The 23,981-nt window shown below is 40.0% G+C and overlaps 1 protein-coding gene across 3 annotated transcripts in view; it reads right to left on the reverse strand.

Moving 5' to 3' along the window:
* Nucleotides 1-3,049: 3,049 nt before the first annotated feature.
* The window catches only part of FAM107B (family with sequence similarity 107 member B), a 128,829-nt gene continuing 107,897 nt past the window's right edge, over nucleotides 3,050-23,981 (reverse strand). For all 3 annotated transcript variants that reach the window (XM_044423358.1, XM_044423360.1, XM_044423359.1), the window contains 3 exons: nucleotides 17,141-17,324; nucleotides 7,504-7,654; nucleotides 3,050-6,952 (listed from right to left, as the gene is read on the reverse strand). In XM_044423358.1, the coding sequence (XP_044279293.1) occupies nucleotides 6,836-6,952; nucleotides 7,504-7,654; nucleotides 17,141-17,324 (452 nt within the window). In that variant the 3' untranslated portion in view covers nucleotides 3,050-6,835. The remainder of the gene's footprint in view (nucleotides 6,953-7,503; nucleotides 7,655-17,140; nucleotides 17,325-23,981) is intronic.

The raw sequence follows: 23,981 nt of genomic DNA on the forward strand, positions 1-23,981 counted from the left end.
AAACTGGACTTTTCAAGGCAGGCCCCTTAAAGATATATCAAACCTACAACTAACTTTAGCAGTTTGCCCACCAATACATGAATAAAAATGGTAAAAACTATGTGTGTGGGGGGGGGGCCTTCTGATGTCAGACCTCAAAAAGAATACACTGTAAAACCCCCAAGTTCTAGTCTTGTAGAATTGAAGAGGGAATGGGAGAACTGTGGAGAGAATAATAATTTTGCTGTTTTTAGCCTTGCTAAAAGGAGCACGGAGGAATGTGCAGAAGCTACAGCTACAGTTGCATAGGAGCCATTCATTGTTGATTCAGCATCATAAAAAGACCATTCTTTTTACCAAAACCAATTCTTTGCTGACTCAAAATCATACTTATTTGCGAAGGCACTTCGGAGCTTCCTAGGTGAACACTCACTCCATTTTTCTCCTCCCCTCTCTTCAATTTGAGACAGGTTCAACTAAATTTCAGGCTGTAAATTGTTTATACTAGAGAACAGCCTAAGAAAATGTGGAGTTCCATGTAGACTCTGAACATGAGGAAAGTCCATTTTTTACTCACCAAGTAAACCTTGACATGCTCTGTGCAAAAGCAACGTTCCAGGCTTCTTTTTTATGCAGCTGCAGCAAATAAAAATAGCTAATTAGCATTCTCCCACACACCTTTCCCTCCAAGAGCATGAGGACAAAGGAAAGGCACAAGGCAGGGTGACCTCTTTTATAGAAGACTGTGTTCTGCTTGAAGGGCTGCCAGAGGACTCTCCTCTGCTTGAAGATGCCCTTCATTTGAAGGACTGTGCTGTTCAATTCCACTCTGAAGAAGCAGCAGCACATTGCCCAGAGTTAGCACCTGAAGAACAACAGGTCACCTGGTCTCAGTCTTCCGCATGGGTGGGATATTCAATTTAACAATTATTTCTAGATGTGCATCATACCAATAAATGAGCAAATATGCTAATCATTATCCTTTAAGACTCCAGCTCTTAATAAAATAATTTTATTTCTCCAAGCCACTTCACATACTGCAGGAAGGAAAAGAAGTGGCCCGTGGTTTTCCCACAGCATACTAACCATTAATCTTCTGTACTGTCTGATGCATTTGCAAATATACATTCCTATTAAATATAGGATTAGTAGAGACCCCATAGATTTTCCACAACTTTCTCCTTTATAGAAGAAACAAATAAAAAATTGCCATCACCCATCTGTAGAAGAGTTTTCCCAAAAGGAAGAGTTGGATCACTGCTCCCATCATCCTCAGTGTTCCCCATTGGTATTCCTCCCTGTCTCTGTTTCAGGTAACATGGCCTTCAATCATTTTGGGCTGGATGAGCAGAAGTATGAAAAAAGCAGCATCATATTCTTTGGCAATACCCACTTAATCACGCAATAGCTAAGCCCCGCCCCACTTGTGGACATGCATTATTGATTAGGGATTTCTCCCTGCTGGAAGGGGTTTTCAGCTATAAAAAGCACCAAAATTTATCAGGGGCAGGTTCTCCTTGCTTACAGATTAAGAAATGCCAAAAGCTGCACCACTTTTTATTTTCTAAGTCTACTTTTTACACAACTAAAGTGCAGTCTACTTCTCTCAAAGAAAAAAAAGGGGGGGATGCCAGAAAAAGCATTGCAGATCTATGCTGAATTTGCACCTGCTTCAACAGTGTATTTGCAAATAGTTTCTTCCAAGTGCAGAACTTGGGGGGGGGGTGTGCAAACCTTTGTATGAAAGGGTTCTATGAATAGGGAAAGCCCCCCTCCCAGAATTGGATCAGCTAGGAACAGAGCTTTGCAGTTGCCAATTACCTATAAGGCCCTAAATGGCTTGGGTCCTGGATACCTGAAGGAGCACCTTCTTCCCTATGTGCCTGCCTGTCGCTTGAGATCAGAGACAGAGGTCCTTCTCCCAGGGCCCTCTTTGAAGGAAATTAGGAGGGTAGCTACCTGGAGAAGGCCCTTTTTGGTGGTGGCACCCCAACTTTGGAAAATGCTCCCCAGGGAGGTTTGCCTGGTGCCGTTGCTTTTTTTTTTTTTTTTTTTGGCGTCAGGCGAAGACCTTTTTGTTCTCCTAATATTTGAACTATTGATTTTATCTGAATTTTTCATTAATGGTCAGATGCAGTGTGTTGTGTGTTGTATATGGCTGTTTTTGTTTTTTGTAAGCTATCCAGAGACTTTAGTATAGGATGGCACATAAAAACTTTAAATAAATAAATATGCCTACAGCCCTCTGAGTGGGCTCACAGAAGACAGGTCAGGAGGCACGAGGATCTGTTGTAGCACTTCCCCATAACCGCAACTGCTACAAATTGAGATGCTGTGGAGTGGAAATCATGCTGCCAAAATATACTGAAAGTTTCACTGAAATGAATTTTCATTATGATTACTAAAATCAAGTAAGGTCAACTCTAAATTAAGCATGTAGGCTTTCCATCAATTTCAACTTGTATGCCTTTATCCACTCCCACTAAAAATCAGCACAGTCCAACATTCTTAACTTTAGTTGGATTCTAGCCACAATGGGCTTTGTTATACCTGGGCCAGATTTATCTTTTGAAATGTATGTACGTTTAGCAAAATCAATACTTGTGCTCCAATCCTGAGGAATAAAACCTATTAATTTATTATGTGAACTTGATTTGGTTTAATGAAATTTTAAAAGCATATTTATAATTGTGATGTGGTCTTGTTAGTAAGCTTTAAAGAGTTCAGAATGGTAGTTTCCAGGAATTGTTTCACTAGTAGCAAATGTTTAAAAGCTGTAAATAGCTCAGTAATATTTTTTCTCCTATCATTTAAAACTCTTCTGTCTGGAGAAAAAATCTTTGTTCCAAGACCATACATGCTAAGGATGTTGGGAACTTAAACTCCTTTTGCCAGACTAATTTTTCTAATTCAATGACACCTTCTATGTGCATAACCATGGATGTAATTTGAAAGGAACCAGTCAGTGTGACCTTGAAAGTATTTGCTGCAAAAAAAGAGACAGAATTCAATTTTAAATGACCAAAGAAGCATTAAATGCAGCAGAGATCGAGGTCACATGCTCACACAATTACATATTCCAAGCGTGTAGCAGATTTTTATTAAAGTATTAACTTTGGTTCTAAGAATTCCATCCTCATTTTTATAACACTTTGTTAAAAACAAATAGGCAAGAGCAAATACAAAAAATATTAAATTACGAAAACAAACCCCATTAAGGCTCCCTTTTTAATATTTATATATGTACACTCATGAACAGGTAGAGACATAACAGAAGACTAACATCACTTGATGAACTGTGAGGCAATCCCAATTTGCTACCTTAACCAGCTAAAAACAAAGTGAAATTTAAAAGCTTTGATCAAATCAGAGACAATTTCTAAAAAGAGAAACCATTTTTAATTTAAGGTAGCTCAATGAAAAATATTCAGCAGATTGAAAGTTTGAAAAATGGTAGAATTGTGAACAGAATCATAGCCATGAGATTTGTCAATTTACCATCGTGAATAAAAAATGTTCAACAATTCTAGAGCATCTATAAAATCCTGATTTTTAAAAAGAGTCATTTGTCATATCAACACAAAACAAAATGCTGGATTCCAACACAGGGAAGTCTGACAGACTTCTTAGACAGGCTAAAAGTAGGCTTACATTCTACTGGTAAGTATAGTCATATTACTGCCCACCCCACCCTACCCCCCAAGACTACTATGCACTGCACCTACAAAGTTGCCTTCCCCTGCCCCACCAGGTGTTGTAAGAAGCATCTGTTCTTATTTCATAACCCAGTTGATCACAACCATGGCAACTTGGGAAGTGGAGAAATTCTACAGTGCATTCTGCTAGCGGTCTGGCCCAGAACTCACATCATATCTAAGAGCTCTCCCCTATTGCATTCAGAAGGCTTGAGACCAGAATATATTTTTCCTGTTTCAGAACTGTAATACCAAAGTGTTGTGAGCACCTTTAGATACTCACTGCATCCTAGACTGGCTGTGAAATTGGAATTCAGGCATGTGTCTAATTGCCTAAAGTTGTAATCCTATGCAAATTTTGATAGGAAAAAAGCCTACAACTACATGGACTCCAGCATACTGGGTGTTGTAGGCCTTTTTTCTGAGAAACTTGCACGGAATTGCATCCTAAGAGAGCAGGGGGTCAATTTTGTGGGGGAGCATGAGAAACCCACAGTAACTGATACAAGCATTAAGGCAAGTTATTCTGGAAGTTCCCACCTCCCTACCCCTAATCCTTATAAATTATGCAGAATGTTAGACTGAGATGATGAAATGGAAGCAGCAACTCTCACTGCAGTGCAAGCATATGAAGAGTGAGTGTCTGCTGTTAGAAACCACCCCCAATGTCTGTCCCCAAGCTAAAAGAACTGAAATTAAAGAAGCTAGGGTACTTGTGATCCTACTATGCAACAGAAGCCCAAGCTGTTTCACTTTGTCTCTCAATTGAAGATACCAAGTCTTGTCTTTATTATGGTCAAGCAACACAACACCATCACTTTTGTCAATGGCTTTCATATTTTCTTTTTTGAAGTGGCATATAATGTGATAAATCCAAAGCTATGATAAAATCGGTCATGTCAAGATTTAAATTAGAAGTAAATTAAATCCCAGCAAAACATATTTATCATTGACTTGGATTTATAATGCGATTTTATTCTCAGATGAGTTGCTTGGGTCCTGACAACTTGAAAAGCATCATGCCAAAGGGAAGATTGTTCATGGTAAATGTTAGGTCCCAAGACCAATGCTGAAATTGTTTTTTCAATTTCCACTGCCTGCAGCAATGACAAAACACATCACTTACACAAGTAAAGCCTTTTCAATTCAGATGTCATTGCAAAAGATTTGGTTTGCTTAGCTTTAGATAGCAAGACTATGGACTGGATCTGCATCTGATGTTGATGTTAACAGTTACAGAACTGCAGTTATGTGATTTGTACCCGTCTTGATAAACTTCCATACACATATTCTGACTTCTACTAAAAATTGGCTTTGTAGGTTTATTGCTGCGGCTGCCACTGTTATCTCCATACCCAGAAATAAATGTGCAAGACTACACCAAACTTTCTACAAGCTGATATCCTGCAGACGTTTTGGATTTCAACCTGGCCATGCTGGCTGTGGTTGATAGGAGGTGACATACAAATAATCAACCAGGCTGTACTACATGGATCTAAGTTAGTACAGGACTCACACGTCCATTTTTCAGGTTAATGTTGACTCCCGTGTGTGTTTAGACCTCTGTAGCTTTTACTTAACAGTAATAGTCTCAGGTGATATAGAAAGCTGCAGAAAGCCAACTAAAGACCACAGATTTTGTCTTCATGAATTATCCCATAGCTTGCAAGAATCATACTGCCTAAAGGTGACCCAACCCAGCTAGAGGAATTGATATATAGAAAGCTGGGACAAATTAGAGCATGCTATTATTCGTTAAAAATCTTCACACAGTAGTCTTGCATGTCAAGAAACTATTTTTTCCTGACAATACACAATTGTGTATCTGGGCTTCAAAGATGACTGTAAAAGGGAAGCCAGCCACAGAATCAAGTTTCTTGAAGAGGCCAGCAGAGTCTCTTCCCTAAAAGATGCCTAGGAGCAAGTGGAGAGAAATAATCCTAGACCCTCTTACCAGGAAGGAAGTCCCACTAACTTCAGTGAAGCTTCCTTCATGTAGACTTTACAAGATTGTATGGATAGACTTGTGAACCTATTATTATTTCAAACTTCTAAATATCCCACTCTGTGGTCATGCTTTGACTACAGACATTACTTTATCTGTTCCGCTTGTGCTTGATTTATGAAGTGAAAAGAAAAAAAGAACTGGCACAAAGCAAGAAAACAGCAAACACTGAAGAGTATGCTCCAAATGGCTAATTTGGGCATGCTTGTATTTGAGCACACCCAGAGTGACTGTTCAATTTTTCTTCTTTGAACAGCAGTCCCCATGCTGCCCCACAGCATGTTTTTCAAAATCCTCTCAAGGGTAGGTTATGAGGCACTGCGGTTTAAATGCCACCCACCCCTAGAACTGGTTGTGTGATTCTGGAAATCCCAGTGAAAATATACAACCCCCCCACCCACCCCCACAAAATGTAAAGATCAAACATCATTTTGACATAGCAAGTGAACATTCACAAGATGAACAGTATGAAGAAACAACATGTCTGTCTACCAAAGTTGGATGATGGTGCTGAAAGAGACATTACCAATGCATACATCACTAGAAATGCAGAGATTAATGAGAACACCTTTTAGCTGCCCAATGACATTATGTTTTTCCTCCTCCCCTTTTCTGAGGTTGCCCCATGGTGATGGTGGTGCGGCCTATACACTAGCCATGGACAAGCCAAATCCAACTTCAAGTCTAAAGGAATTTATATTTACATCAAAGTTGGAGGGAATGGACTGTTCATTTTTGAGGCAATGCTTCCACACAGAATGTATTGAGAAGTGGTTTCAGAACACTTTGTTTTTCTGCATAGCAGAGCTCCACAAAGTAGGAACAAGAGAAAAATCCCACACACACTAGCCTGAGATGCCCACTAAATGTGGATCAGGAATAAGCAAGCAAAGCAACAATTTTCAAATTGTCTCCCTAGTCAAGTATTTGGACAGATCTTTCAAGTGACTACAGGTTGCTTGTTTATCCTCTGATCTCCATATTATTAGTTGCATGTTTTATCTGTCATACAGTCATTAATCCACACAGGTTCCAGAAAATGACCTCGTATTAACCAATTTTTCACCCGGATCCATGGCAAACAGGTGAGAAATCCTGTAGAAATCTCTCCCTAGCAGCCACTGAGGGATGGCGTCAAGTCTTAGGTGTTCCTCCTCTAGGAGGTTTGAGCTTCTGCCGATTCTTGGGCTGTCCTCCTCAAGTTGCCTTTGACTTTGACGAATTCCGGTGCGTTTTCTTGCTCTTCCTGGATCTTTTGCTTCTCAAGTTCAAGCTTTAAAAGAAAAGAAAAAAGAGATCATTAAAAGTCAAGGGAAAAATAGAATTATGGGTTGTGAGAAGAACTAGATTGTTTGGTGGAAGTATACAGAGTTCAGATGTAATGGTGGAATACACCATCCAGGAGAGTTAATGAAGTTATATTATCCCCTTATTATTATTATTATTCCAACTTGTCAGGCTCACCTTAGAGTGAAACAAACATTTTCTGACTATCTTGCCAGATAGTTATGAACAACAGTATCTTTCATGAATTTGCCCCTATAATTTTTAAACCTAGTATTACCAGTTGTTTTCAAAGGACAACTATGTAACTGGCAATCAGATGTTACACTTTTCTGTACTTGGCTTTTTCATCACAAAATGTTACTTTATTTCAAAATAAAGTTAAAATAAAGGCAACAGAAAAGAACACACATAATAACTAATCAAGATCACTAAAGGAACATGAGTTTTTAAAGCATTCTTAGCTGCCCTGTGATGCTTGACGTGTCTATCATCTCCAGAAGCATATTAAGGCTACTGATGCCATTTCCTTCCTGTTACCTGTTCCAATTTCTGCTGTCGTTTGAGTAGCTCTATTTCAAAGTCTGATTTCTTCTGTTGTGCTTCCTCCTCCTTCTGTTTAATGACTTGGTCTCTTTTTCGTCTTTCCATAACTTTCTGCAACTCTGGCTTATTCTGAGGAGCCAGACCCCTTGCAAAAGAAAGAAAAAAAGGTTACATTCAAGCATACACTATGTTGAAGCTAAGTCAGCCTGCGGCTGGCCTGAGCTTGGAGAGGAGACCACCTGGGAACCACACGTAGCCACCCTGAGTTCCACAACTGGAGAAAGTGGGATATAAATAAGTATATTTCCACTATGTTACTCAACTACAGGATGTTACGTGATGAGAAATTGCACTCAGACCTTGCTGCTCAACACAGCGAGGTCTGAACTGAGTGGAACAAGGCTGGTGCATGAAGAAATAGGGAATAAACTCAGCATGCATACCATACACCTAGAACTCTTGTGCATTCTCTCCAATGCCCAAATATGGCTTTAATGTTTTATGTTTGTGTGTGTATATATGAGAGAGAGATTGAGATTTAGAGATGAGAGACTGCGATCAATGAATAAAATGCTTGCAGTTTGCCAGCAGTTTGGCAGTCAATGAAAAAACCCAGCCCAAGTGAGGCTCCATGGAGTTAAGAGGTAAAGTTAAGCCAAGGCAGGGTTTTCATAGTGCAGAACTGGCATCGCATGTCAAATGATGTATCTTGCTTCATGACGTATCACCTTGTGTTTCCCCCGCAGTAGAGGCAAGGTATGGACCAACTGGATGTGGTACAAAACAGGAAGGCGAAAAAGTGACCCAGGGATGCCAGTTCTGCAGCAGCCTCACTCCATCCTGCCACTTGCAATGCTGGCTGTAATCATTATTTTACCCCCGACCTATAGGGAGAACGAGTCAGGCTTCTTGGGAGGGAAGCGGGACAGGAAATGTTCATAAACTGGCTTGCTGCCTCATCCAGGTCTACTGTTCCAGGATACCAACTAGTACAATTCAAGTTTCACAAGAAAAAATGTTGCTGTTAGTTCCATTTAAAGTAAGTAAATATCTGGATTACCATATTTTTCCATGTATAAAACGACACTTTTTCTTTAGAATATTTACCTAAAAACGGAGGGGTGTCTTATACATGGGGGGCCGAGAAGAGAACCACGGACGCGATTGGGGGGAGGCCGGTGCAGCAGCAGCAGCCTGCTCACTTGGAGATCGGTAATAAAAGTGGGGGGCATCCTATGCATGGGGTCTTATAATAGGAAAAATATGGTACGTATTAGTCCTTAGGGCTTTCACTTTACTGCCTGTGTTTTTCTAATGACACATTTTATTATTTATTTATTTAAAACATTTCTATGCTGCCCCCATCGCAACAAAGCCTCGGGGTGGCTCACAAAAAATACAAAAAAAAATACATAAACAACAACAATATATATAACAATTTAAAAAACATTTAAAATCCCCGGTGCATTCTCCGCTAATTTTAAAATCCTAATAAATACAATAATTTAGCAATTAAAATAAGTTTTAAATAAAAAGGTCTTAGCCTGGTGCCGAAAAACAAATATTTGAAGAATATATGACTTCTCTTTAAATTGTGGAAATCGTGATTCTATAAGAGCAGGACAACAAGCCAGATAGGTGATGCAGTTTTAGCTTTCAAAACAGGCAACTATTAAATATATGTCTGCAGTGCATTCAGCTTTTTCTAATATTCCATTAAATAATATCCAAACCAGTTTGTTATTTAAAATATTTTACTAGCACACCCATAAATATATATTATGCATTATTCAATTTCTGTATGTCATGCTTCTGTGAGATAAAATATTTAACAGGAGTAAGAGCACCATTTCATCAAGAGAATCTTGTGCCTTACAAATGTATTTAAATCTCCATCTTGTTTGGTCCGTTCCATAGTTTTAACTTGTAACACAAAAAAACTCATGCCAGTGCTACTCTGTAACTGAAGGTGGGAATATGTGTGTAATCAATCAAGACACCCAATTGTCATAGGCTTCTAAGTTTAATGACAGCATGCATTTGTAAAAATATCAATAAATACTTAATGTGAGGAGGGAAATTGCTTTGAGGGTAAAGAGAGTAAAGAGAGACAACTCCTCAAAAAAATAAGCCTAGAGCACTCACTAACATGAAGACAGCAAGAACTGTAGAGCAGAGTTTTCAGATTGCATCCCAACTGCTCTGTATTTCCTTGGAATTGTATTCTGTGTTCCTAAATTAAAACAGTAGTGGGACAATACATGGCCTTTGAGTCACAAACAGCACCCTCTTTCATTACTGCCTCTGCTCCAGACCACCCTGTTCTCCAAATTTTTAACCTCCCCCCCACAAAAAAAGCAGGCATCCACAACAGCTACAGTGTGCCCTAATGGACAAACATGGCTTGTATCAAGTTAAATCTGGCCATTTGGGCACTCCACAGCTGCCACAGAGCACAAAAATAGGCAACTCTATTCTGTTCAGTTCGGTTGTATTCTGCCCAATGACCAAAGCTCTCTGGAGCGTTTACAACACATTACAACTTCAGCTTACAAACCAGCTGATTTAAACCACTGTATTGTTACAGAGTGATTTACCACAGAATTTTGAAAGCAAACTGGTGATTTTGGTGTTTTCAGACAACCTGCTAACCACGCCTATGTATTTTTTGAGCTCTGTCATAATGTGCTGGACCACACAGACGGCATTTATTTTCTCTAAAGGCAGAATGGTGCATCCCAGTGATCTTTAAAATTCTACTGCCTTGAGTATGGGTTTATTGAGGAGAAGCAGCTAAAGCAGAGCAATCTGAGGGGTGGTAGAAGAGCATCTCTGGGCTGCAGAGTACAAAGTTTTACAGAAATATATCATGTCTATATTTTAATTATTTAATTAAATTGTGTACTGTCATTGTGTTACTCCTTTTCTGGAATCAACTTTTGTTGTGTGGAATAATGAGGGAAGAGCTGTTTCCATGGTGCCTTAGTCCCTCCTCCTCACAAGCAGAAGGAAAAGATAGATAGCCAAAATCAGCTGGCTGTGCCTTTTGCAAGGCAGGAAAAACCCGGAGGCATTCTCTGCTTCTTTATTTGGCTATTTGTAATCCTCCAAGTTCAAGTTGGCACCCTCAGATGATTAAATCTGGAGTCCAAAAATACTAGACTGTACTACGCCCAGCATTAACTATATACCTTTTGCTCCAGGGATGCCACGAATAATTTTATCTGTTGAAGACTACACTTTTCCCAACAAAATATTTATAGTTTACCTAAAACAGTAAGGCAATAAATATTCATAAAATGATATGAAACAGTAAAGATGAGCTACATGGAAAGAAGCCTTGAAGGCCACCTGTCTTTTCACTTCAGGGCTCAACAGTCCTGGAGCAGTTATGGGCTGGCAATGGATGTGTTATATGCAAGTCTCAGGATGATTACTTTTGGGGTTAGTTTATAAACTCATGCACTCAGTTACACTCTTTCTATTATGGCAGAAGCTGGGGGCTTTGAGTTTCTTCCACCCTTCTGTGATGTTCTGAGAGACCAGTGTTCTGTCATCATCTTTTGAGAAACATGGTTTTATGAGTGATGGCAAGGTGGTCAACGGGTGCCCTTTCTCAGCCCTATAAGGACTGTGCATACATTGTTGGCAACCAAGAAAGTTGTGTGTCAATGGTTACTTCGGTGCTTGGACACCGGTGTCTGTCACTAGATGGCGCTAAGTTGCAAGATCCAGCGATAGAATACAAGCAATAGTTCTCATAGAAAATGGCAAGTGAACCCGCAAGCAGCCATTCTTTCGGTCATTATCCATGATAAGGGAGAAGGGACTTGCAGGGGAAGAAATCTTGTAGACCTCCTTGGGTTCCTTGCAAAAGCAAAAAAGGGTATAAGTGTAAGGTGGTAGTAGTAGTGGCAGCAGTAATAAGGAAGGGCATAAATGTAATACAGTAACAGTAGTAAGGGAGGGTATAAATGTAATGTAGTAGCAGTAATAGTAAAGCAATACTATTACATCAGTACAGAGACTGCTTTAAAAAGGAGCATAACCAACTTGGAAAATACTCTAGAACAGAAGTTGGAAATGCACACATGCAGGAACTTTAAGTCTCTGTCCTATACATTTCTAATAATATTGAAGAAGACATGAAGGTAGTTTTCTACCCAATTACACAAAAGAATTAAACCTGTTTCTGCCTTTCACTGTTCTGGCTAGTGAACACAAATGCACTGGGACAACTAGGCACTAATACTTTATTGAATGGTTAAGTATGTAGTATAATCACATTTTTAAAAAATCTGTGAGGCTCACTGCATGTAGATTCTCTTACCAGGGCACCTCTAGGACAGATTTCTGATACTTGGTCTGCATCTAAGGCCCACACAGACTACAGAAGATGTTAACTATTTGTTTGTTTGTGTATTTATTATATTTGTATGCTGCTCCATAGCCTTGAAGGCTTTCTGGGCAGCTCACATATACACTTCAGATACATTTTTTCATTATAAAAATCAACTTGAGGTGGTTACAAACTGATGGGACAGAGTAAGACTGGGGGAAACAGTGTTGTGTCCATCTCACCTTTAGACCCGGGTAGAGTGTAGCAGGAGATTGGTCTAGAGCTCCAAAGGTCTCCCTTCTCACAATTTTGACAGGCAGGAAAGGATGGAAAGGCTTCTGACACTGGCCTTGTTCATGCAATCACCACAACCCGCCATGCCTTGTGGTGCCCAAAACTGAGGGCGGCAATTCAAGTGCTCACCATTGTGACTTCTAATTATGGATGAACCCAGCAAGGGTGGGTTGTCAGGGTGACTGACAACCTATCCAGAAACCATGGGTTAACAACACACCTTTACCAACTTTGCATATAATGACAAACTATGGCACACATCTAAATCTAAATAACCACCAGCATAAGAAAGATCCCATAGGGGAAATTCACCCATGGTGGCTTTGTGCTATGTCTGAACCACACACTGGCTCAGCCTGTCCTTTGTATACTTTCCTTAGAAGGAAAGAACCCAAGCCAAAGGTGCAGGAACTAGCTCCTTATCAGAGGAGAGCTCTTATTTCCACACTGGCTTGAACAGGTACTATTTATTTATATTTAAATTATATTTATTTATAAAATTGGTATGCCATTCAATTACTTGCATCTGTGGATGGCTTACAGCATAGATAAATTGATCATCCACACTGGCTGCAAATTAATAAAATGCAACAATAAAATTCAATATTAAAACATTTTAAAATATTGATTAAATAAAAAAGTATTAAACTGGAACCGAAAAACATATAATGATGGCGCCAGGCGGACTTCTCTGGGGAACGCATTCCATAGTCAGGGCGCCACTTCAGAGAAGGCCCTCCTCCAGGTACACTGTCTCCTAATGTCTTTCACAGAGCATTCCCGGAGGAGGGCTTCTGTTGCCAATCTCAGGGGGTGGGAGGGCAAATAGGGAAAAAGGCGTTCCTTTTAGTAGCCTGGTCCCAAGCCTTTTAGGGCTTTATAGGTAATAACCAGCACCTTGAATTGAGCCCGGACTTTGATGGGAAGCCAATGGAGTTAATAGAAGACTGGGGTTATATGAGAATAACGCCCAGTCTCCTATCTATCTATCTATCTATCTATCTATCTATCTATCTATCTATCTATCTAGAAAGCTTCTATGCTGCCCCATTCGCCGAAGCCTCGGGGTGGCTTACAACAATAAATAATAACAATATAAAACAATATAATTGGAGACGTCCTGGCTATAAAAATAAAATAAATAATATTAACAATAACATTTAAATAAAAAGGTCTTCGCCTGGTGTCAAAAAACAAATAACAACGGCGCCAGGCGGACCTCTCTGGGGAGCGCATTCCATAGACTGGGCACCACCGCAGAGAAAGCCCTCCTCCGAGTACATACCCTCCTAATATCCTTCACGGAGGGTTCCCGGAGAAGGGCCTCTCCTGCTGATCTCAAGGGGCGGGCACATATGGACGTAAGCACTCCTTTAGGTAACCAGGACCCAAGCCGTTAAGTGCTTTATAGGTCATAACCAACACCTTGAATTGGGCCCAGACTTCAATGGGGAGCCAGTGAAGCTGACGGAGAACTGGAGTCATGTGAACATAACGCCCAGTCCCGATTTACAAAATCTTCCCTGCTTATAAGCTCTGCAAACAGTGAAGCAACGAGTAAGTCTATTCTTTTAGTTCTCCCAGGGCTTTTCTTTACAGAAGGGCCAAAAAAGTAAAGGATGGGCCTGGTATTCTAATCTGCCCTACTTGTTGAAGTAGTTGTGGGTGGGAGATTTTGTGGATTCTTAACAGCCAGCTTTCCCATGTGCAAAAAAATCCTTATGTCTTTATAATAATCGGGGTAGAGTTGGTCTTTAGAACTACTCGCTACTCAAACTTCAGCTACTAATATCTACTCAATTCTGTTAAAATAACCTAGCAACTTTTCATGTCCCTCAACATTACCTCTACTTTATTGTGGGGGGAAAAATGCCAGGCTGTATGTTCCTTGCAGTCTTAGGACTGGCCATATCAATCTTTTGTTTCACAACTTGAAAGTTAACTTTCAGGCTTGTTTCATATTTTGCATTTTTCCCTGAAAAGTTAAGAATTAGCAGTCTATTTTTCCTTTTAAAAAATGAATACAAGAATTAAAGGAAAAAGAAGCTTAACTCCAGAAATCTGCAGCTTGCTTCGCTATATGGTGATTGCAAGCTCCCATTTCAATGAAACCCAGGAAAAAGCTAGAATGGTGTACTCTAATGTTAATCACCCTAACAAAAATGGAAGCATTCAAGAGAGATTTACTAGCTAACGTGTGTATATGTGTATATATGAATGAATGAGAGGGAAACGAAAGGGGATTCAGATTACTTGAAAGGGCTTCATGTTATTGTGTAGTTATAGTTCAATTCCTTCCAGGCCTGCTTTAAAAATTACACACTAGGAGCAAAAATTGTCTAAGTCTTTACTAAAAATCTCCAAGGTACTAGTTGGACTTTCATGTTTAATCCCATTAACAAAAGTAGGGCACACCTTCCCACCAAGTTTCTCTGAATTACGCTGGTGCTGAACACAAGTGTACTTTTCATACTCATTTGAAAAGTAATGTGTGTGTTGAAATAAGGCATTTGGGAGAGATTCAGACTCCAGGGAAACTAGGAGAACTGCCCAATTTGTTGAGTCTAGTGGTACAGACAAAAAGAAATATATGACAATGGATATGAAGTGTAATAGCTAATAATCACTTGTTCAAGTATCATGATTTAGCTCAGACTGTTTTTATTATGAAGTACCGTATAGGTGTCCTAACTTAAATGTGCCACCTTTGAATATTTAGCACATGTTCTTTAAACGTCCATCATCAGAGCTAGTTACAATCCACTTTTCTATCAATTTGATTGCAAACATACCATTTGGGAATGGCTGCTAGTGAGAGGGTATATTTGAATCAAGTGTAGGCATGTCAATTTTTGTTCCACAATAAGTACAGTAGACACTAAAATGGAGAGAAAGGGCTTCTCAAAACCTAAAGAACCTCTTTGTTGGTAACACTTGTGCTACTAGCCAGAAAATGCTGAATGGTGGGGAGGAGCCCATCTAGGAAGAGGGAGGATGTGGATTACATTTCCCATGATGCCAACCATGCCCAGAGAGCTTTCTCCAGTATCCTGCTGTATTCCCAATGATGCCTTCTAACTGGACATAGAAGTGCCTCCAAGATAGAATGAGCCCTGCTAAAAGCAGATTGAATTCAGATGTCCTGCAGATGTTTTTCCAAAACTGGCTGTGGCAGGTGCAAAACAAGCAGGTGTTTGCTTGTTTTGTTTCCAAGGATCCATTTTGAAGTGGAGTGTATTTTGTAGCTATCAAATAAACAAAATGTATTGCCTAGAAGGTATGCAAGGATATCTATGAACAACTGGGACAACCAAAATGCCTCCCTTCTTCTCCTCAAAACTATTGTGCATGAGGATCATTGCTTCAAGAGATACCCTCTAATGGCAAGATCTTCACCCATGGTAGTTTTTGAGGGGAGAAGAGATGCATTTTGGCTTCTCTGCTTCAAGAGATAATACCCCCTGATGGTGGGGCTAGTGCACGGAACTTAGTCTTAACCGGCTTGTCTGCAAGGAGGATGGGGCAGAAAGAAAGCACATCCTTTATTTATTTACCCTCTATCCAAAGTGATTATTTGGGAGAAATGATTGGGCAAAAGGAAGACATTGTGGAAAAAGGAAAAAAGAAAGAAACTCTGATGTCCCAGTGGGAGATAAATATTGTTTGCTTTTTTTATAGGGATTACAGCTGTGAGGCGAGAGAGGATTCCAAATGCTGCTGGTTCTGCAGAGGATGAAAATGAACTGAGAGGCAAGTGAGAGCCACACCTGAAGCATGTGCAGTGAAGATGGGCAAGACTCCCATTTAAAGCTTGGTTTAGGTCTAAAACATTCCAAATGACTGTTCTGTGCAGGTGTTAACCCATGTGTGTGAGACACGAAGAACAAATAATAGTTCAGAGTCAAAATGGTTTTGCTCTCCCCAGAATAATGTGCACTTTCTGTGGACTGAACAGAATTTCAAAATGTCACGCTATCGATTTTTTTTTTTTTTTACAATAGAACACATAATTGAGATGTTGTTTACAGGACTAGCAATTCTGTGAACAGTCAACAGTCTGACATGTATGGATGCTACACAGATAAACTATATTAAAAGGAGGTTAACTTTGGAAAAGGTCAGTACTGTCCATGAAACTAAATTATAAAGAAACACAAAATGCAGGGCTGTGCAAACTGTAGAATTCCCTGGATTGTCTCCCTTCATCTGTATTCCTGAATGCTTCTCTAATAGCCCATTTCAATCTCCATCTGTAACCTTTCGAAATTCTTTCTTTCTCTTGGAAATTCTGTTATAGGATCCTCCCTCTAGGGTAGATTTTTTGTTTATAAATATAGCAAAGTCTCCACTCATGGAAGAGGAGCAATTTCTGCCTTCCTACCCTAAAAATGTAAATGAGGACAGGCTGTTTTCAAAGGAAGCCTTCTTGATTGTTCTATGGGAACTTGAGCTTATAGGAATTGTTGTCCAAAACATACAGAGTGTACTAGCTTTCTTAACCCCTCTCTGTTCTACAAGATAAAGCATGTCATAATCAAAAGTAATATGCAGAAGCAGTGGCATGTCGCACTACTAGCTCTTACCAGAGGGAAGAGGTGGTAGTGAGACATGCTCACATGAGAAAATATACTGAAATGGGCTTTCCTAACAGATTTCAGAGAACTATTGCCATGGGCTTGCTTTATGGCAACATTTGGTCAGAATCATGGACATGACACAGGAACATTAGCAGTCCAAGCCAGTCAGATGAGGTCTCTTAACTGAAGATCGCAGAAAATTCCTTGATGCAAAACTACTCTGCATGTCCTGAACTGGGGCTGGCAATGGTGAAATCAGAGAACAGGGGTAGGGGCATACCTTTTTCCTTCCAGATAAGGCTGGTGTAATGTGTGCGTGCGCCTGCGCACATGAGCGTGCAAGTGAGAGTGTGCAGTTCTCCAAGTTCATTCACAGTCAGAATTAAAGTAACTGAAAAGACTTCAGCTCCTTATTTCTTACCTCTTTTGATTCATGCGGAGTTCTCGGTGAAGGTCTTGATGATTCCGAGATGTTTTTACAGGATTAACTAGTTTCTGAGGTCTAATTAGTTCAGGATTGTCTTCATCTATGTAATCGGGTTCAGCCATGATGTTTCTTAGAATAAGAGAAGGCTCTCTGAATTCAGACTCTCCACTTAAGTTATCTGTAATGTACATACACACACACAAAATTCTTGCTCAGTCAAGTTTGTTCAGCAGCAAATATCTCCTCATACTAATATTGATGGGGCTTGCATTTGATCTACTAAATAGTTTAAATATTAATTTATTAGAAGAAGAACAAAGAGTAGACGATTTTGTTTTTAAAAAATGTCCTAGAGCTCTCGTGTCCAGTCCCATTCCCCCCGAAATTTCGAGAACTAACCCATATCAAGAGGAAGTCTGGCTTACATGATTGCCACAGCCTACCATGGCTTATTTAAGATATGATGGTTTGTGCCACATGCTGTTGGCTGCTGTGAACATTCAAGCCACAGTGGACAGAGACCATGCCTTACTGAGGCATGTGAATCTGGTGAGGGTGGGCTGTTGTCATGATTAGCACACCACCCACAACTCATGCTTTGTTTTTGGATTGCCAGTGGTTTGTTAACCATAGGAAAAGAACTACCCTGCAGCAGATCCACCTTCCACAAGGAACTATGCTGACCCACTTACCTGAATATTCTTCCTGTTGTTGCTATGCACAACAATGGTGGATTGTGGCAATGGTGTAAACAGGCAATTGTACAGACTCTGTAGGCATCATAAATGATAGCCATTTTAAGTCTGCCATGGGCTTCCTTCCAAACCCTGCTTTCTGAGAGCCCCAGGCATTTATAGCATTTATATGAGGGGTGACCAAATTGAGGCTCACGAGCTGCATGTGGCTCTCCGAGTTTATTTCGTGGCTTGCTGCTCACCGTCCATGGCACCCGCTTGCCACTTGCTGCCGCCACCCATGGGCACCTGCCTGCAACTCTCAACCATCTGACATTTACTGTATGTGGCTCTTCTGTGGAGCAAGTCTGGCTACCCTTAATACACAGGGTAGAAAGTGCTGTGCTATGTGGTTCAATTAAGAGAGAAGAGAGGGGAGATAGCAGGACAGAACATGTGTAATACTAAATTAGGAGCATGTAAGAGAGAGATCCCAACTCCTACAAGCATGGGGAAAAAGGAGCACTAGCACTATTTCTACCAGGGGGCAACAGCTGAAGATAAGTGACTACTGACGCCTAACACATCAACCTGACCAGGTTGACTTCATGCTTGAGTCTGGAACTGAATGACAGAGTTGCTAAAAGATTTCTAAAGAAAAGCAAGCTTTGCTTTCCACACCTGATGTAATACCTACACAGCCTGCAAATTTGGACAATCAGCTCTTTAAAGACACTATGAAAGTATTCCAGGCATGCTCTCTTCCAAATTGCCACCATGAAGACTAACTTTCCTTCAAAAAAGGACTAAGTTAAAAGGTCTAAACATTAAACTGTATTTTTGATACTTTGCCTTTCATCCAAGCAACAATACCTTCAAGGCAGCTAACAATACAGCTAACAGTAGGAAACAACATTTAAGAAAAATAGTTAAAACATTTTTTTAAATGAAAAGCCACAACAATAAAAGAATAAGAACAGCACCCAACTAGGATTGGTCTCTGCATACCAAATAAAGATGGATCCATGAAGCAGCTTCAGCAGCCCATGTAGATGACACATTGATAAAAGAAAAATACAATTGTGCTGATGGAACATATTCATCATCACTGCAGTGATACTTAAAGGATCATAAGGTTTTTAGCATTGTCCAAAGGGTCAGCACTAGTAGCTGTTCCTCCACCAGAGTCAAGTCTTGGTCAGAGCCTAACTTAGCAATAAGGAAGGGAATTTGCTTCCAGTTGGTGCGGCTTCATCACCAAATTATGCAACACTGGCTGACCATACAGGGCTGGCAGCTCCTGAAGGCTCCTTCAGACATATCACTTGTAGCCATGAAGGGAGCAATACTGTGTTGTCTCCTTCCAAGAGGGCCCAGGCCTGTTGTCTCCATCAGCTTTTATTGCAGGCTGACCCATCATCTCAATCCACATGGTATCAGTACAGCAGTTCATAAAAGTTAGGCTATTTCCTTAAACTGTAATTATGTACCTGTATAAACTCAAATGATGCATTTTTATAATTTAACTCTATCTTTCACCCCATCATCATAGGCTTATTTTCAAAAGTAAGCTAACATGGTCTGTAAAATTCTTCTGAAGCAATCTGTAGTCTGCATTCTCTGAGAAGACGGCAAAGCTCCATCCAGTTTCTGAGGATTTTCCTTGCCCACACAACAGTTCAGCCCCCCAACGCTGTTCACAGTGAGGGCTGGATACTAATATGTACTTTTTAAAATAGCAATGTAAAATAAAGGACATCCTACTATTTAGAACCCATACCACATGTTCTGATTTTAACCAGACCCAGAGCAAATTCAGACCTTGCAGGAAGGACTTGTGCAAGCCGAAAGAGATGCTTGTCGTTAATATGAGGCCTCGAGTAAGGTAGATGTCTTGCAGAGAGAGTCCCTGGCTCAGTTCCTGGGAGTGCTGGTGAAAGAGATTATTGGCAACTAGTGTGGGAAAGCTGCCTGCCTGTGGTTTTGAAAGGGTGTCACAAGTGAGAAGGGGCATTACTGAAATAGACAGACCAAACCAATAGTTTGTCACCTTCATATGTTCATAAGCCCTCTTACCTTGCCTCAAGCTGTAACAACCCCAAAGAAGTTGCAGCATTCTTTTTGTATCATCTCTCACAGATTGCAACCCACTATTATAAAATGTAAACAGCCTTGAATTCTTTAGCAGAAAGGTGCTATATAAAATGTGGTTCTGTGTATAAACAAAGTGGATGAAAGACAATTCTGCACCCAGAGCTTGTGGGGCACATAAACAACATTCAGCAGCAAGAAAGAATAAAAGCACCTAATACTTCCCTAATGTATCGCTTCACACTGGTTAACGCCAGTTCCTTCTGATAGAAACACTGGTCCCTTCCATTTTTTAAAGGGATTTAAAAAGATGGAACATACACACATGGGGCTGCATCAAGCACTGCCCATGTGCCAGTGGAACCCACCACTGCTGTGACATGAAACTAGCACTTCTTAAAGTAATAAAAATGAGCTGAAGCACTTCCAGAATGGACAAATTAGCAAAGATTGCAGCAGGGAACACCACTGATCTGCCTTGTTCTGGGAACAAGATTTTTAGCTAATTTCTATTTGCTTTAGGAATCACTAGCTTCTGCTTGCACTAGAATTAGGTCCCACTGGCACTGTTAGATATTGCCTGAAGCTCCTCACAATTTTCCACATGTAGCTTATGCTTAAATTTTGCTGTGTGGTCTCTGTAAGACTTTAAAGCAGCCTTCACCAACTTGGTGGCTGCAGATGCTTTGGACTGCAACTCCCAACAGTTCTAATCAGCGGAACAAATGGTCAAGAGTTTGGGGAACTGTGGTCAGAAGAATCTGAAGACCATCAAGTTGGGAAAGGCTATCTTATAGAACCTAAGTCATATCTCTGAGCTATCTGGGATTTAACTGTCAATCCTCATATATGCAAACCTGAATTGGTGCAAACATTTTGCTTCAAATACCAAATTGTGAGTCCCTTACCTTATTCTATACCTTCCAAATTCCTACCCTCCTTTAAAAATTATGAAAATCACAAAGCTGATAAGATTTGCCTACTACAAGAAATGTAGAGACATGTTTCAGAAAGCAAATATTTTACATGCTGGTGTCTTTCAGAGATAAGCCAGTTTGCTTAATGAAATATAAAACTCTCTTACCTTAATCAATAGAGAAGTTTACTGTTCCACGCATTTCACTATTAAAATGATGCAACTCATCACTCACAAAGACAATTAACTTGAAGCGGAGAGTGCCTACATTTAGAATGAGACGTCAGCATGGTTTTACATATGGTTATTTGTGGAATGTAAACAGAGAACTATCCAGTTTAATTATTAAGCTAGAAAGACGTCTCTTTCCAGGTAAGAAGGCTTGCAGAAACTCATAGGGCTTGGCACAGAACTCCACATAAATCTTTAGTATAACTGCTAAAAATCTGTAGCTCACAGATGTTTTGGACTACAATTTCCATCAGCTCTTAGCATTAGTCATGCACAGGGCTAATGGGAGCTCTAGGCCAAAATTTCTGAGTTCTACACATTGTCCAACACTCTTTCAAAGAGACAGTTATGGTTAAAGCAGCTTATCGATAGGAGCTGCTGTGTCAAATAACCAAAGGAATTTCTGACTGTATCAATTGTTCTTGCCTACACAGGCATACAAGGGATAGCTAAGAAAGTAAACTGCAAATAGAAGAAAGCCCCCATTTAAATTTAGCCTCTGCAAATTAGGAAAACTGCTCCCTCTTAGCATCATGTACCCAAATGCAAAGTGTAATGTTAGGATTACAGCATGAAGCCGTGCTTTGAACACTGTAGTGCACAAAATGCTATGTATTGCCATTTATGGGCACATGGCTATAAGCTTATCATTAACAGGAACATGTCAAGAGAAGGTTAACAAAAATGGAGAGGAACCTGGAGATCAGCTCCTATAAAGTATGGCCAAGGACTTTAAGGATGGAGAGGTTGGCTGGAGAAAAGACAATGAAGAGGCAGAGCAGCCCTTTTCATTTACTTGAAAAAATGTTTAATCAAATAAACAGAATAGAAATACATAGATGGAGCAAGTTTATTTTCTGATGCTCTGGAACGTGCGACTCAAAGCATGGCTTCAAAGAAAAAGCAAGAAGATTTTTATTAAATATTGCAAAGAACTTCCTAGCAGTACGAACAGTGCTCCACTATTGGATTTGCCTTGGAAATTATAGCCTATCCTTAGCTTAAAACAGAAAATGGATCGCTCCCTGCCAGAGATACCATAGCAGCAGATTCCCTGGTTGGTTTCACTTCCCAGAGAAGGCAGATATAACAGTAGTCATATGTGCTTTAATTGCCTCATGATTAGATTACTGCAATGCACTCTACACAGGGCTGCCTGTGAAGCTTGTTCAGATACTACAGCTTGGTGCCAAATACAGCAGCCATAATGCTTTCTAGGAAGTGTGCTTCATATTTGAGAGCCAATGTAGTACAGTGGTTAAGAGTGCAGGACTGGGTTCTAGTCCCACTCAGCCATGGAGCCCACTAGGTAACTTTGGGTCAGTCACAAACCCTCAGTCCAATCTACCTCTCAAGGTTGTTGTTGTGGGAATGAGACTGAGAGCAAGAAGAGGAGAAAGATGTAAGCTGCTTTGAGTTCATTGTAAGAAGAAAGTGGGATACAAATCTAAATAAATGCACATTTCAGACCAGTCTTATATCAGTTGCACTTCTGATTTATTTTCAAACTCAATTCAATAAGAGATGATCTTAATTCAGATCATCTGTAAATTGCTAAATAGTTTCAGCTAAATGATTCCTCCCACATAAAACCTACCCATAGGCTCCAGAACTTGCCCATAGGTCCTGTTGTACATCCCACTACCCAAAGAGGTTCAGTTTGTTGGAATGCAGAACATGGCTTTTGCTGTGGCAGCACCCAAGTTCTGAAATTCCTTCCCAATAAATTGTATATAGATGGCAAAAACCTTTAAATCCCAAGTGGCTTTTAATAGCTCTAAATTTGTGGTCAAAGTTTTAAACCCTGTTCTTCTTTGAATATTATTTTATTTGGTTTAATAGTTATTTCATTACAGCATTTTACCCCACTTTTCAGCCCTAAAAGAGTAATCAAAACACATGTCTGTCCTCAGGCTTACATATGAAAGAGAATAGAAAAAGTAAAGCAATTGGAGAAAGAAAAAAAGTCAAATTCACCACCAGTTCTGAGTTTCAAAGTTCCCACAGAAGTGTTTTCCAAATACAGGAATGTTGAAGCCCTTTCCAACTACATGATTATCTAGGAGCCTTCTACCAAAACAATTAACTGTATAAATAATGTTTCTCTAGATGAAATTTGAGAAAACAGCTCCTCTTCATCCCCCTGAAAGAGAGAAAATACATGAAGCACCAAAGAGAGAATGCATAAACCATTCAAACATTCTCTTTGTATCCTTCCAATAAAATGTCTGAAGTGGTGAGTAGTATATACCACACAAGAAGATGAATACATTCCAGATGAACGTCTCTCCAACATGTTGAAGTACTTCTTCGGATATTATAAGTGTTGAAGGGGGATAGATCAAGCCATGTCAGCCTGATTTCTGCACATCAAGATGCATGCAGCTCATAACATCTGGAAACAAACACCTTCCCTGACACCTGGAATTATTCCTTGCCATTTCCAAACTTCATTACAATAACATCTTCTAACTGTAAAGGGTAGAACTAAAGAAAGTAAGAAGACGGCATATGGACAAGATAACCAACTATTATTCGCTCATATACATCTGTGCACAGTTTAAATGCCCTTTAAACACAGAGTTTGCTATAACTAGTGTCCCATCAGCTGTGCCAATCCCATAGTTCAAAACACAGGGGTTGTTCATTAAGGCCATAATGTACCAGCTGAACCAGCCTCTAACAAAGAGCTGGTTTTTTTCAGACCAAATGCTTACTGTTAATTATTGTTTCTCTTTTCTTTTATATAGCGGGGGCTTTTCTCACAAATCTACACCAATCCTTACAGAATTCATGGGGGAAGCTGAGGTGAACTTTATGAGCCTGGGAAGCAATGTGCAATTAGGCCAGTCATGCATGAAAAATAAAACCTGAAGATTATCACTCTGAATGTTTTCTTGATTGGATAGGTGGCAAATGTGGC

This window comes from Varanus komodoensis, unplaced genomic scaffold (assembly GCF_004798865.1).
Source record: "Varanus komodoensis strain SLA01 unplaced genomic scaffold, ASM479886v1 scaffold13_3, whole genome shotgun sequence".
NCBI classification, from domain to species: Eukaryota; Metazoa; Chordata; class Lepidosauria; order Squamata; family Varanidae; genus Varanus; species Varanus komodoensis.